This window comes from Natrix helvetica (genome assembly GCF_964273705.1).
Source record: "Natrix helvetica genome assembly, chromosome: 4".
In the NCBI taxonomy this organism is placed as follows: domain Eukaryota; kingdom Metazoa; phylum Chordata; class Lepidosauria; order Squamata; family Natricidae; genus Natrix; species Natrix helvetica.
Genome location: NC_138550.1, coordinates 9,540,910 through 9,557,116, shown reverse-complemented (window position 1 = coordinate 9,557,116; position 16,207 = coordinate 9,540,910). Strand labels below are relative to the sequence as shown.

The window sequence follows — 16,207 nt, the reverse complement described above, 5'->3', positions numbered from 1 at the left end:
CTCCTCCTCCTCCTCCTCTCCTCCTCCTCCTCTCCTCCACCTCTTCTTTTTCCTCCTCCTCCTCCTCCTCCTCTCCTCCTCCTCCTCCTGCTCCTCCTCCTCCTCTTCTTCTTCTCCTCCTCCTCCTCTCCTCCACCTCTTCTTTTTCCTCCTCCTCCTCTCCTCCTCCTCCTCTTCTCCTCCTCCTCCTCCTCCTCTCCTCCTCCTCCTCTTCTTTTTCCTCCTCCTCCTCTCCTCCACCTCCTCTTCTTTTTCCTCCTCCTCCTCCTCCTCTCCTCCTCCTCCTCCTCCATCTCCTCTTCTTTTTCCTCCTCCTCCTCCTCTCCTCCTCCTCCTCCTCTCCTCCTCCTCCTCTTCTTCTTCTCCTCCTCTCCTCCACCTCTTCTTTTTCCTCCTCCTCCTCCTCCTCTCCTCCTCCTCCTCCTCTCCTCCTCCTCCTCTCCTCCTCCTCCTCTTCTTTTTCCTCCTCCTCCTCTCCTCCACCTCCTCTTCTTTTTCCTCCTCCTCCTCCTCCTCCTCCTCCTCCTCCTCCTCCTCCTCCTCTCCTCCTCCTCCTCTCCTCCACCTCTTCTTTTTCCTCCTCCTCCTCCTCTCCTCCTCCTCCCCTCTCCTCCACCTCCTCTTCTTTTTCCTCCTCCTCCTCCTCCTCCTCCTCCTCATCTTCTCCTCCTCCTCCTCCTCTTCTCCACCTCCTCTTCTTTTTCCTCCCCCTCCTCCTCTCCTCCACCACCTCCTCCTCCTCCTCCTCCTCATCTCCTCCTCCTCCTCCTCCTCCTCCTCCTCTCCTCCTCTCCTCCTCCTCCTCCTCCTCCTCCTCCTCCTCCTCTTCTCCACCACCTCTTCTTTTTCCTCCTCCTCCTCTCCTCCACCACCACCACCTCCTCCTCCTCCTCCTCCTCCTCCTCCTCCTCCTATTTTAAACTATTTTAAAACAATCTCATTCTTCCTTTTTGAGAGTTTAAAACTTCAGTTAGCAAAATACAGGATGATCTTAGCCCTGCGTTGTTGCACCTTTTAAGCCAGATGGAGAATCTGTGCAGATTTTTCAAAGGCTCTTATTTAAGTGTGGGAGGTGGGCTATTGCTTGCAGCTGCCTCTTGACCTGCCTTTCTCTCAAACCTATCATGGATTTGTGCTGTAGAGCCTGCCGTTTTCTTGTGTGGGATTTGGAGCAACACTGGAGAGGGGGGGGGGTGAAAGGTCTGAAAGCAGCTTGAGACTTGTGTGAATACCAAGCGATCAAGGTAACCAGATCGAAATATTTTGCATGCTGCCAAGTGTAATGCCCCAGCATATAATTTCTATGTATTGTTGTTGTTCTCTAGCCCCATCTAGTGGCCGGAGGGACAAATATGCCCCAACACATGATCTTTATATACTGTTGTTGCTCTCTAACCCATCTAGTGGCCAGAGAGACAAATATCAAGTCTATTGTTTGAAGCTGACTCCACCCCATTATCCATCAGCCAACATTCTCAAACCAAGTGCATGCTGGGAAGCCAGATTCCATTTCTTTGGCATTTGATGAAGGTAGAAGCACACAGAAGAATCCATCTTAATCTATGGCACATGGTCATCCAAGGGACAAACCCACATCCCACACACAGAGCATTCTGCTCCATTAAAAAGCATCTTTCCAATCAGCCACCATGTTTCCAGTGTCTTTCTTCCCACTTGGAACTGAACCCAGATGGATATTTCTTCCAACACAGTTAAGAGAATGACCTGACCTTCAGAATTGGTTAGAAATGATCACGTTTCCCTGGAAGAAAAAAAAATAATCAGACATATTGGTGATCCTCCATAGTCTCCCACCATGAATTTGGTAAAGAATTTAGAGAATCCATTTGTGTCCAATTCTATGCTCAGAGGTACTATTTTAATTAGGAACAACTGGTTCAACAATAATTTCGTCATGTGAACTCTTCAAAATAGAAAATATAAAAAGTCATTAATAGGTAGGTGATCGCAACTGAAGAAAGTTAGCACCCACCCCTCTCCTAGAGAATGGAAATATGCTAGGTAATATTAAAAAGACAGAATATTATATTTCCCTGGATGAGAAAAGGAGAAACATGTTTTTAAAGACAAAGAGCAGCTCCCTGCAGCTCCGTGCCCCAAGCAGATACTAAACTGAGGCCAGCATTTAGAAATGCAGATTTGGTAATCCATTCAAGACAGGATATTTTGAACAAAGGCAGGGCAAAGCCATTCAACCACAATAAGAATTGCTCTTCATTGCATCAGCCCAAGGTTCAATCAAACTTGATTCAGACAAACTTGACTCCACATGGGAGTCTGACGGCAACCAATAGAATACATTTCTTGCACAGGAACAGGTAGCTCAAGGGCAAGGCCCAAGAAAGGGTATAAATCTCTCCTCCATGTGTTCAGCTGCCCAGGGCCTAAAACCCATGTGGTCCTGTCCATCAATTAAACCTTCTTTCCAACCAGCCTCCATGTTTCCAAGGTCTTTCTCCCCACTTGGAACTAAAGCCAGATGGAGATTTCTTCCAACGCAACATTCTTTTAATAAAAACAACTATGAATTCAACAACGAGGAGGAAATATACCATAGGTCAAACCAATTCCAATAAAACTGAGTTTTCAAAGCTCGCAAGGTTGTGGTCTCTTCCGATTTCAAATAGAATTGACTTTTCTCTGTTATCACAAATGTAAGAATCTGCTCTGAGTAATGCTATTCGGGTAATGTTAAGTTGAAACTCTTGAGAAATGCAGGGATGGGGTGGAAAGAAAGATTCCATATAAAAAATTCCCTTTGAGCTGGATGGCATTTCTTGACAGCAAAAAGGTTAGAACATTTGCTTTAGTCAGAGAACTAAAAGCAGAAGAAGCAAGGGCTCGATGTGCATCTTTGAAGTGTGCTTTTTCTAATTTATTTATTTAAACTCAACCTTTTTTTTCCCCTTTTACTTTGTTCATATAGAAAATGTTTATATGGTTAAAACAATTTAAAGGGCTTTACTAATTCAGAAGCATCAACTACAACCCTAAACACACTGATCCCATTTCTGCTTGATAAACGTGACGGACATGTTTCTGCTTATAACTGGACAAATGTAATACAGTTTCGTGCCTGGAGTCCAGTGGGGGGTTGTAGGCAGTACACCCCAGTACAGGCGTGCCGGAGCCTGCCCGGACCACCAGATACCGTTCTGGTACAGTGCTCCAGAGGGTCCACCCGCCCACCCGAGCTCCTTACTGGTCTTTTAAGGCTTCAGCACTTCCGCGCATGCGCACAATGTGCACAGCGCCTGTGCGATGCTCCGCTGAGCAGCTGGAACATCACAGAGGCTCGCAGAGGCGCTAAGATGCATGCGGGTGCTGTGCGCATCCATGTGGATGTCGCCAGGCCCGTTCCAACCGTACCGGTTGGAACAGAATCCGGAACCCGCCACTGCTGGAGTCCTATGGAATTCAAAAGGTATATAAAGAGACAGCTTTTTGCCTCACAATCAGGAGGCTGTGAGTTCGATCCTAGGTAGAGGCAGATATTTATCTCTCTGGGCACAAAGTTCCCTTCTGTTCCATTCTGCATTTTTTCTGCATTCTATTCTAGTCTAGTGTAGTCTAGTCTAGTCTTAGTCTTAGTCTTAGTCTTAGTCTTAGTCTTAGTCTTAGTCTTAGTCTAGACTTAGTCTTAGTCTTAGACTTAGATTTAGACTTAGACTTAGACTTAGTCTAGACTTAGTCTAGTCTTAGTCTAGTCTTAGTCTTAGTCTTGTCTTAGACTTAGATTTAGACTAGTCTAGTCTTAGTCTAGACTTAATCTTAGTCTTAATCTTAGTCTAGTCTAGTCTTAGTCTAGACTTAGACTTAGTCTTAGTCTAGCCTAGTCTAGGTCTAGTCTTATTCTTAGTCTTAGTCTTAGTCTTAGTCTAGTCTAGTCTAGTCTAGTCTAATCCAGTCCAGTCCAATCCAATCCAATCCAATCCAGTCCAGTCCAGTCCATGCCATCCCATCCCATCCTATCCCATTCAAGACACATAACCTTAGAACATAGGGTTTTATCATGGAAGATGTCATATTTACCAGGAAGCGTCCAACTTACCTGTCAACAAAGGCATGGTGCAGGATGAAGATGGGATCATTGGCTGAACCTTGTACCTGAGACATGGAGCCATTCATGTAAATGTGTAGCGCATTGTGTAGACTACTTTGTGACAAATTAGATATTCCAGTACTTGGGCTCGCAAAGCCTGTAAATTAAAGGAAAATGGAGCGGGTAAGAAGATGCAGTGGTTAGACCTTACTTAAGGGCCACCTTTTCAGGTGGACCACACAGAGTTTTCTATGTGGCATTCCTTGCCATCCCACTGAATTTGGTTGGATGGCTGTGAAACAGAGGTGGTGTTCAGACGGTTTAGACCGGTTCAGGCGAACCGCTAGTGTAAATTTTGAGTAGTTTGGAGAACTGGTAAATGCCACCTCTGGTTGGCCCCACCCTCCTGCCCACGTCGTTCCCTGTCCTAAATTCCCTTGGGTTTTTTTAGCTCATCTGATTCACACCTCATAGCAGATTGCCACGCCTCAGCCGAGATAAGAAACAGCTCAGCTCACCACCACTGACACCGAGGGCAGTCTTTGAATGCTGTGCCCGCGAGCGAAGCACTAGAGCGAGCGCATGAAGTGCACTTTCATAGAACCGGTATGAAAAGATTTGTAATCCCACCACTGCTGTGAAAGTAACTAAATTTCTGATCTCAGGCTGCTTGTTGCTGAATGTGCTTTTCCAAAAGGGAAACAGACTTTCTTATTTTTTTTCCCTTGGAAAAAAAAACTTGAAGCTTCTTCAATACTGAAGAACTGAGAGGGGCAAACTATTTTCTTTCTTTTTTAGTAAAACATTTATAGTTAAAAGAAGAAAAAAAACACTGGACATGGTGAATCCATCTTGGCGATCATTCTGCCATAGAGAGTATAACACCGATCTCTTGAGTATTCAGTACCCATTACTACTTGCTAATTATATATGCATACTTAACCTCTTCTACATGATTGCAATTACAGTTACAACTACATAATATATTACCTATATTGCCTCTTATTTCAACCTATGCATCCTTGTGGTTATTTACTATTTTCCAAAGCATCAGAAGGGAAGGGAAGAACCAATGGACAGAAACGAATCCAGCAGCGAAGTAATCTAGAACTAAAGAGAAATTCCCTGATTACTTGGAACTATTAATCAGTGGAACGATTTGCCTCCAGAGGTTTTGGTGCCCTATCATTGGAGGCTTTCAAGAAGAGACTGGAAAGCCATTTGTCTGGAATGGTATAGGGCCGGGATGGCGAAGTCACTTCCAGTTTGCGCGTAGGGCTGTTTTTACTCTTCCGGAGCTTTCAGGGAAGCCTCCTGAATGTCCCTGAAGGCTCTGGAGGACTAAAAATGGCCCTACGAGCAAACCGGAGTGACTTCTGGTTTGCTCATAGGGTTGTTTTTTGTCATCCAGAGCCTTCAGGGAAGCCTCCAGAAGGCCTCTGAAGGCTCCGGAGGGCTTCAATCGGCCCTATGAGCAAACCGGAAGTCTGTTCCTGAATTTCCAGTTTGCTTGAAGGGCTGGGTTTCTTGTGCTTCGGAGGGGCAGGGAAGGCTGTTTTCACCCTCCCCAGGCTCCTATAAAACCTCTGGAGCCTGGGGAGGGCAAAAAAAGCATGCAAAAAATTGGGGGGGGGGGGTGTTTCCCTGTCATGCGCACATGTGCGCTGTCAAGTGCCCATCATGCGCACATGTGCGCTGGTGGGGGTCGCACATTGCATTATGGGTGCGGCACACCCACATACAACCCCCCTACGCTCTCCCCCTCTGCAAGCAAAAAAAGGTTCGTCATCGCTGGTATAGGGTTTCCTGCTTGAGCAGGGGGTCAGACTAGAAGACCTCCAAGGTCCCTTCCAATTCTTATTTTACAAGTTCTATGCGTATAGGGAGTCCTTGACTTACAACAGTTCATTAAGTGACCGTTCAAAGTTACAACGGCACTGAAAAAAGCGGCTTATGATCATTTTTCACACTGACGACTGTTGCAGCAGCCCCATAGTCACATGATCAAAATTCTGATGCTTCCTATAGATGACACTTACAGTGTCCTGGGGGAATCATGGGATCACTGATTTGCAACCTTCCAGCAATCAAAATCAATGGGGAAGCCATTAACAACCATCTCACTAACTTAACAGCTGCAGAGATTCGCTTCCCAAGGGTGGCAAGAAACTTCGTCAAATGGGGCAAACTGGCTTCAGCAATGCTTCACTTCGCAACATAAACGTTGGGCTCAATTGGGGTCATAACTCGAGGACTTTTTTTTTTTTGCAGCCACATCAAGCTGCCAGCACACTTCCAGTTGCCTAAGCAAGAAACGTTCCATTCGTCTCTGTTAACTTCTTATTCCATTGCTTTCTCATATCTTTAACCAGTGAAGTTTAGGCTTTGTCTGCACAAGGCTGTGGGTTATACCTCTATCAATTACAATTCCTGTGGCAGGAAGTGTGGCTTAACAAAACAAGGGGAGCCAAAATGCTGATTCTATGCCCATTACTATAGACCGTGCAGTTTCAGAGACATTATCTGAAAATCTGCATAGCCGAGGAGGCTGAAAAAAGCAGAGGAGCTACAGATCAAAGGAACGGAGCGAACAGTTTGAATATTTAACAGCCGCACATGTTTTTCTAACAATATTCTGGTGGGGAAAGTTGACAGCATTTTTGAGATAGCTCTGAGCTCAGCAGTAACAAACAGAAGGTGGTGCCTGTTTTCGAACATCAGTGCCTCAAGGAGTTGATGCTTCTAATAGTATCCAGGCAGGAAAAAAAATAATTAGAAAACCAGCTGTACTGCAGTTTGAGGAGATACACTGATGGGACCTGAAATAGAATAGAGTAGGGTAGAGTAAGGTAGGGTGGGATAGGGGTAGGGTAGAACAGGAACAAGAACAAGAACAGAATAGAATAGGGTAAGGTAGGGTAGGTGTTCTGACCCCCCCCACACACACCTGTGAATAAACCAGAACACAGACTTGGCTGTTTGCCACTGTTTAATTACTGGGATAATGAATCGTTTGGCTGAGGGCCCAGACAACTCACGGTTAATAGAGTAGCTCTGCAGCAACCCAGATAATTCAAATGAAACAACGCAGATAGTCCAAACAAACAGACATGGCTAGAATACACAGATAGATTTTCTTAACTACTAATTCAAATGGTTGTTTCCTGCAAATGTCCCCTCCCAACGCCTCACCTATAATCTCTCTTGGGAGGGGCCAATCCACAACCACCTGTGCCCAATCATCTTCTGTGACTCTGCCTATGGAGTTGCTGCTTCCATTTCTCAGCCCTTCTCAATCTAGCATCGGGGACAAACTGCCTTTGATCCTCCCCACTGCTCCATGCCTCAGGCGCCTCCTGGTGGCCAACCAGCCTCTCTGGCCCCTGCTCTGAGTCTGAACCCTGCACAGGGTCCTCCACATCATTCAGGGCAGACTCATATGGTTCCTCGCTATCCGAGTCCATCAGCAGCTCAACCGGATCCTGCTGGGCCACAACAGGAAGGGTAGGGTAGGGTAGGGTAGCATAGCATAGCGTAGGGCAGTTTGAGGAAATACACTGATGGGATCTGAAATAGAATAGAGTAGGGTAAGGTAGGGTGGGGTAGGGGTAGGGGTAGAGTAGAACAGGGACAGGAACAAGAACAGAATAGAATAGGGTAAGGTAGGGTAGGGTAGGGGGAAGGGGTAGAGGTAGAGGTAGAGGCAAGGGTAGGGGTAGGGTAAAATAGGAACAGGAATAAGAACTAGAATAGAATTATTTATTGGCCAAGTGTGATTGGACACACAAGGAATTTGTCTTTGATGCATAAGCTCTCAGTGCACATAAAAGAGCTAAGTAATAAATCATGATCATAATCATCATAAATACATTCATCATAAATCATGAGATACAACACTTAGTGATAGTCATAGGATACAAAATAAGCAATCAACATAATCATGCTAGGAAAGTAAATAAAACAATATAAATTGTAAAGATACAAGCAACAAAGTTATAGTCGTAAGTAGAAAAGGAGAGAGGAAATAGGAAGGATGGGAAGAAGAATAGTAATACAGTCTTAGTAAATAGTTTGACTATTTGGCAATGGCACGGAGACTTCTGTACCGTTTCAGAGGGCTTTACAGCCCTCTCTAAGTAGTTTGTAGAGTCAACATATTGCCCCCACAACTATCTGGCTCCTCATTTTACCGACCTCGGAAAAATGGAAGGCTGAGTCAACCTCGAGCCTGGTGAGAATCGAAATCCTGGCTGTGGGCAGAGTTAGCCTGCGCTCCTGCATTCCAACCACTGCGCCACCACAACTATGCATCCCAGTAATGCATAAAAATAGGGCCCAGTTTAGTGATCACTGAGTAATAGGATCATTCAAGGACCTCTTGGATTCAGGTTTGAAGGCAATGGTCATGGTGACTAAAGAGATAGTGAAAATTGCTTTTAAGACAAGATGTTCTCTTCCATTCAGGTTCCTTGGCAATTCAGCCCAAAGTTTCTGTTGCTAAGCAAGACATTGGTTGGGTGAGTTTTGCTCCCTTTTATGACAGGCATGAAATCCTCTTACCTTCGCTACCGGTTTGGAACCGGGAGAGTTTGCGTGCATGCGCTCATTTAACACATGGTGCTTCTGCCCATACGCAGAGTATCCATAAGGACATGTGGGCAGGTGGCTGGAACCTCCCGCTGTCGCCACTACCGTTTCTCCTGAACTGGGGCAAACTGGCAGCATACCACCTCTGTTTTACGACTTTTCTTGCCATAATAGTTAAATCTCTGCAGCTGTTAAGTTAGCAACACGGGCAGGGGTGGCCTTCAAAAATTTCAGCAACGGGTTCTCTGCCCTGTTGCTGGATGGGGGTGTCCATGGTGGGTGTGGCCATGGAGGGTGTGGCCATGGTGGGCATGGCCTAGTCAGCCTCCTTCATTATGGTGGCGATAGGAGGGCATTTTTGCCTTCCCCAGACTCCGGAGGCTTTCCTTGAGCCTCTGGGAGGGTGAAAACTATGGAGGCTGGAAACAGGCCCATTTCTGGCCTTCCGGAACTTCCAGGAGGCCCGTTTTCCCCCTTCCCAAGCCTCTGAGCAGGCCCAGCACTTACTTCATATCTAAAACGGGCTGGAGACTCCTGGGAGGGGAAGGAGGGGAGGGGTGGGCGAGGCCAGCCAGTGATGGGATTTGGAGGTTTTCTGAAGTGGCCATAGAGTTTAGCTATGTCTTCTCCCAAACCCAGGCGAACCTGTAGCAACTCACCCCTGAACACAGGTTGTTAAATGAATCTGGCTTCCCCATTGACTTTGCTTGTCAGAAGGTTGCAAAGGGGGATCGCATGATCCCGGGACACTGCAACTGTCATAAGTAGGAGCCAGTTTGCCAAACGTCTGCATTTTGACAGGTGACCATGAAGATGTTGCAATGGTCACAAGCGTGAAAAATCACCACGAGTCTCTTATTTTCAGTGGCGTCGTAACTTCAAACGGTCACTAAATGAACTGTTGTCAGTTTAGGACGGCCTGCATTGTTTGGACAAATAACTCGAGGCAGCGAACATCTCCAGCCCACCTTCCTCCTCCTACGCCGTGGCACAAGTCATAAAATATTATGTAACACGGTGGCTGCTCTTGATCTTTATTTTATAAGTGATTCTGTTTTCTTTCGCTCTAGGTGTGATAGCCACAGGAGAGCCACTGTCCTTAGGAGAGTCAATCCGAATGCATAAACTAGGTGGGGGAGAGGGGGAGCTGCCCAGTGCTTGCTTTTTGATGTTTAATTCTGAAACATGTCACATCGCTGCTCGTGTTGCTGGAAATAAGTGTACAAATAAGAGTAACCACTTGCTTTCCTTCAGCTGAATACCAGTCGCCCTGGGGTGGCTTACATTTGCTCTGCAAAAGCTCCTTCGGTGTGACATGATAGCAGTCTTCCAATATCTCAGGGGCTGCCACAAAGAAGAGGGAGTCAAACTATTCTCCAAGGCACCTGAGGGCAGGACAAGAAGCAATGGGTGGAAACTAATCAAGGAGAGAAGCAACCTAGAACTGAGGAGAAATTTCCTGACAGTGAGAACAATTAACCAGTGGAACGATTTGCCTCCAGAAGTTGTGGGTGCTCCAACATCGGGGCTGCTGTGGGTTCGCACAGGTTCAGGAGAACCTCTAGCTATGAATCTGCCCAGTTTGGAGAACCCTCAAATCCCGCCGCTAGCTGGCCCTGCCCAGCCTGGTCCTCTCCTCCCAGGAGTCCCCACGCAGCCCGTTTGGGATGCCAGGTAAGTACAGGGCCTGCACGGAGTCTCAGGGAGGGCGAAAAACAGGCCTCCCAGACGTTTCCTGCCTCGGGAAGGCCTCTGGAGTCCGGAGAGGGTGAAAACGCCCCCGTCGTGGTGCAGGAGGCCAATCAGGCCACGTCCGCCATGGCCACGCCTACCCAGCAAACCGGGCAGAGAACCCATCGCTAAAATTTTTGAAGCCCACCTCTGTCCAACACTGGAGGTTTTGAAGAAGAGGTTGGACAACCATTTGTCTGAAACGGTATAGGGTTTCCTGCCTAAGTAGGGGGTTGGACTAGAAGACCTCCAAGGTCCCTTCCAACTCTGTTATTCTATCCTATTCTTTTTAAAAAAAACAAAAAACTTGTTCTGTATAAGTGATAAATTCCATAGGATTTTGTGTAGATTTAAGAGGCAGAAAGGCCCAAGAATTTATCACTGTTTGCTCCTCGAGATTCACATGGCTCCCATCTGATTGTCTTCTCTACGTTTTTGAAAAGTTGGCTCTGCTTCCAGGCATTCGAGTCCTTCTGGGGTTTTTGTTTGGGTGGGTTTTGTCTGCTACTTCTAGACGTATATGATCTTTGCCTTTTCTTTATGTTTTAAAATGTAAGCCGGCCAGAGACAGCTGGAATCGGCCAGCCGCAAATAAGCAAGCTGATTGGACGAGATTTTAATACCCTGATAATAGTGACTGTCATACTGGATTTGTGCAACAGCAATAGATTTTTGTTTTTCAAAATCACATCACCTGAAACCTAGCTCATGTCAGAAAAAAAAAAGTCCCTATGAAAGTGGACAGATGATAACATTATGCTGGCTTGTCATGCCGTCAGCCAGATGTTCACTGCATTTGGAATTTTTATCCACCTATGGAGACTTTCCCAAGGACCTGGGATAGTCAACAACAACCATTTATTATTATTACAGTCTTAAACCAGCAACCAACCTGGGATAGAAAAATGTGGTTGTGTGATGGTCTCAAAGATATCGTCTCAGGATGGAAGCTGTTCCAAGTTTGCACTTGACTGATGGTGAATTTTTCAGCACTGATGGTGTTTGAGTGATGTTCCAGATGTTTTGGGATCACACTCAAGGCACCTATTACTATTGGTACTATCATGGCTTCCTTTTGCCACAGTGGTTCTATTTCTATTTATAGATCTTTTATAAATGTCTCCAGTTCCTTCTCTTCTCTTCTCTTCTCTTCTCTTCTCTTCTCTTCTCTTCTCTTCTCTTCTCTTCTCTTCTCTTCTCTTCTCTTCTCTTCTCTTCTCTTCTCTTCTCTTCTCTCTCTTGAGTTTGATTCAAGGCTGAGTCAATGTTGAACCGATGAGGATCGAACTCCCGTCAGTGGGCAGAGTTAGTCTGCAATGCTGCCTTCTAACTACTGTGCCACACATCTCATCAAGTAAGCAAGTAGGATATGAAGATACTGAAAAATTGACATATGCCTGTGCATTTTGGTTCTGAGATGTGGACTGCGTCATTTGATTAGAACAACCAAAAAGGCAGTTTATGATTGAGCTCTTAGGGTGGTATTTATATATACAGAGTGGTGCAGTGGCCTAGAGGTGGAGCTCTCGCCTCACAGTCAGGAGGCTGTGAGTTCGATCCTAGGTAGAGGCAGATATTTCTCTCTCTGGGCACAGTGAGAATTTATCTGCTGAATGTAACTCCGCATTGGCGACAGGAAGGGCAGAAAACACCCAGCTCCATTCACTTGCCCAGACTCCAAGGGATTAAGGGGTCATTAAAAGAGGTTGAGAGATATTTCATTGCCCACCCAGGCAGCTTCCTAAGCCAGCACAGGGTGGTCAGGCAGAGTCATTGGAATGTACCAAAGACACCAACCTCAGGGGATTCTTCCCCCAAATATGTTGCAAACTGTCAGTGAAGATTCTCAAACATCCATACAGAAATGTCTGATGGTTGTCTGAAGTTGTCTGAAGGCTGAATCACTGCAACTGGACAAGGGCTTGAAGGGCTTCCTCCCCTATAGCTGAATATAAATAGCCTCTGGAAATTCTTCACCAATTTAGATGGATCTAGTCCTCTTGAGATGCCCATTGGAGAGGAAAGTAGCATTGCAACTGAGAACGTGAATGTACTCTTGATGTCTCCTTTGGAATTTAATGGAAGTGTAGAAAAGCAAATGTAGGTGGCTCAGTGGCTAAGATGCTAAGCTTGTCGATCAGAAAGGTTGGCAGTTTGGCGGTTCAAATCCCTAGCGCCATGTAACGGAGTGAGCTCCCGTTGCTTGTCCCAGCTTCTGCCACCTAGCAGTTCGAAAGCACATACTGTAAAAATCAGTGACGTGCAGTCAGGTGAGGCAAGTGGGGCACAGCCTCACCACTCTCATCATGAAAAAAAAAGTAAAAGGAAAAAGCTGAGCTAGTTGCTCCCTCACCGTGGATGACTCTGCTTAACCTCACTGGTGCTCTCCCTCCCCAAGTGTAGTGACTTCCTCCCCAGGCCCCCATTCATTTCTCTCTCACACACACACAGCTGGATAAAACTATATAAAAATCTAGCCCAGCTTCACTGATTACAAGTTTGAAAAGGCAACGTGGTTCCACCTGCAATCAAACTACACTTGGGGAGGGAGAGCACAAGCGAGCACTGAGGAGACCACAGGAGGAAGCAGGAAGCCAGGGAAAGAGCCATGCTGTAGTACACACACTTCCCCCCAGCCTCTTTCTTTTGGAAGGCTTGGCTTGGCTCCCCTCCGGCTTCTCTGCCTCTCCTCTCACCCCAGCCTGCCAGCAGGAGGTGGTGGGTGGGCTTTATTGTGTTCCAGGCATTTCCCACCCAGACAGCAAGCTGCATTTGCAATGGTGGGGGTGTTTGGGAAAGGCAGCAGGGGAATGGGGGGGGGATGGCAGAGGAGCTGCTTTCAAGCCACTGGAAAAGATATCCAATCCAACTTTTGTGTGTGGGGGGGTTTGTTTGAGAGTGAGTGAGAGAGGGAAGGGGTAGGAGAGATAGTCCAATCCAACTTCTGTGTGTGTGTGTGTGTGTGTTTGAGAGAGGGGGAGGAAGGGAGAGAGGGAGGAAGGAGGGGAAGGAGAAGAAAAAGAAAAAGAAAGAAGGAGCAAAGGAGAAAAACAAATGCTATCGCTTTAAATTGGAACTGTGCATGCCTGGCTGTGGAATTCTGAGAGTTGAAGTCCACAAGTCTAAAAATATTTGAAACTCAGCACTGTGTCAGTGCCTCACCAGTCATAAACCTTACCGCACGTCACTGGTAAAAATGCAACTAGAAAAATAAGAACCACCTTTGGTGGGAAGGTAAAAGTGTTCCGTGCACCTTTGGCCTTTAGTCATGCTGGCCACATGACCACGGAGACGTCTTCGGACAGCGCTGGCTCTTTGGCTTTGAAACGGAGATGACTACTGCCCCCTAGAGTCGGGAATGACTAGCACATATGTGCAAGGGGAACCTTTACCTTTACCTTTAGAAACGCAGAGAGCTTACATATCTGACGAAGACTTAGGGCTAAGATTGAATTGCCCAGTGAAAGGTAGGGCATTCACATCTGCTTCTTGGCCACCTAACTAATACAGTTGTGTAAAATACAACGGTATTAAAATACAGTCTGAAAGGTGCTTTTTTTCCAAAGGCAATTTGATTTCTTTGGTGCCTTTCAGTTGCCTTTTTGGAAAAAGGACCTTTGGGACAGCCATGATTGAAAATCTCCATAGACCTTCAGTCTGGAGATTGAGTTTGAAGTTATTTGATCATAAATTTGAGAACATAAAATTTATGAGTGGGAAAGGGTCACTTGGGAAAATGTCTACCTAAAACCTGGGGGAGGGGGAATAGGAATATGATCACAGTATCATTGATATCATTGAGCTTGTTGAATCAGAGCGGTGTGATGGCCTAGAGGTGAAACTCTCGCCTCACAGTCAGAAGTTGTGAGTTCAATCCTAGGTAGAGGCAGTTATTTCTCTCTCTGGGCACAATGAGAATATATCTGCTGAACAAACCTCCGCATTGGTGACAGGAAGAGCATCCGGCCATTAAAACGCTCTGCTAGCTCCATTCAGTTGCCGAGACTCCACCCCGCAAGGGATTATGGGGTTGTTAAATGATGATGAAGATTGAGATTGTTAAATCCAATCTGTTGTTCCATGTAGGAATTAAGAGTGAAGCGTTGCCTTTCTCCAAGCCTTCTCCAATTTGTCTCATTCCTCCTTAAAGTGTGATCCTTAGTACTTAAATATTGCATGGAGGCCATTGAGTTTGACTATGTCCACCTACCAAATTAAAGCTTTTTTTTTTAAAAAAAAAATAGTTCTTCAGTCTCTACTGGATCACACAAACCTTTATCCTGTCCTCTGCAATGATAACAAGTCTTAGCTTTCTTTGATGTGTCAACGTACATGTGGTCACATATCAAATCTTTCAGTCTCTTTTTAAAGAGCTTAGTGTCTAACCCCCTGGTCATTTCTATTGATTTTTCTGTACTGATTCCAATTTGTCTGAATCCTTCTTAAAGTTTGACATGCAGAATTGAACACAAGAGTTCGTGTGCAAGCTCGTCAAAGGAGAATAAAATGGAAGGGGGTCAATCCTCTTCTCGTTATTTAGAATTATGCTTCTGTTGATCCATCTTAAAAATGCAGTTATCTTTTTTCCCCTCATCCTTATTACATCAGTGAATAGAATAGAATAGAATAGAATAGAATAGAATAGAATAGAATAGAATAGAATAGAATAGAATAGAATAGAATAGAATAACAGAGTTGGAATGGACCTTGGAGTCCAAACCCCCAGGCAGGGAACCCTACACTACTTTAGACAAATGGTTATTCAACAATTTCTTAAAAGCTTCCACAGTTGGAGCATTCACAACTTCTGGAGGCAAGATGTTCCACTGATTCATTGTTCTAACAGTCAGGAAATTTCTCCTCAGTTCTAAGTTGCTTCTCTCCTTGATTAGTTTCCACCCATTGCTTCTTGTCCTACTCTCAGGTGCTTTGGAGGCACCTCTTCTTTGTGGCAACCCCTGAGATATTGGAACACTACTATCATGTCTTCCCTAGTCCTCCTTTTCATTAAACTAGACATACCTAGTTCCTGCAACCGTTCTTCATATGTTTTAGTCTCCAGTCTCCTAATCATCTTTGTTGCTCTTCTCTGCACTCTTTCTAGGGTCTCAACATCTTTTTTACATCATGCCAACCAAAAACTGAACACCCATCTTATAATTAATTATTGTTTCACTGAGTTGACCTTTTCAAGTGAATTGGGAATTTAGAGCCAATTGCACAGGGATATTCTGAATTGAATTGACCCAATTAGATACTCTGATTCAAAGTCTTATATCAAATGGACTCAGTTTTCCTAGTTTAATCACTGAACCGAGAGTCAATTACAGTTGCACAAAGCCAGCTGGGTGATCCTGGGCCAATCACTTCTTCTTAGCCCTAGGAAGGAGGCAATGGCAAACCACTTTTGAAATTTTGGCAAGGAAACTGAAAGGATTATTTGACATCATGAGTCAAATAGCAATAGCTCTTAGACTTATAAACCACTTTACATTGCTTTACAGCCCTCTCTAAACTGTTTACAGAGTCAGCCTATAGCCCCCAAGAATTTGGGCCCTGATTTTACCCACCTCGGAAGGATGGAAGGATGGGTCAGTCTTGAGCCTGCTGAGATTTGAACTGCCAAATTGCCGGCAGCCGGCAGGCAGCAGAAGGAGCCTGCAGTACTGCAGTCTAACCACTGTGCCACTGTCAAATCTGAGTTGAAGGCATGCACGCACAGAGAAAAATCACTGATCCAAATTAACACCTTTGACCATCTGAATCAAACAGATTTTGAATCATTTAAAAGCTAACTCACACATCCCTACTGCATAAATCCAAAGA

The 16,207-nt window shown here is 45.4% G+C and overlaps 1 protein-coding gene across 1 annotated transcript in view; it reads right to left on the bottom strand.

Annotated features, from left to right (window-relative positions):
- Positions 1 to 16,207, bottom strand: part of TYR (tyrosinase) — a 71,670-nt gene that overhangs the window by 25,607 nt on the left and 29,856 nt on the right. The window contains exon 3 of the mRNA XM_081950355.1: positions 4,073 to 4,220. Coding sequence (XP_081806481.1) covers positions 4,073 to 4,220 — 148 coding nt within the window. The remainder of the gene's footprint in view (positions 1 to 4,072; positions 4,221 to 16,207) is intronic.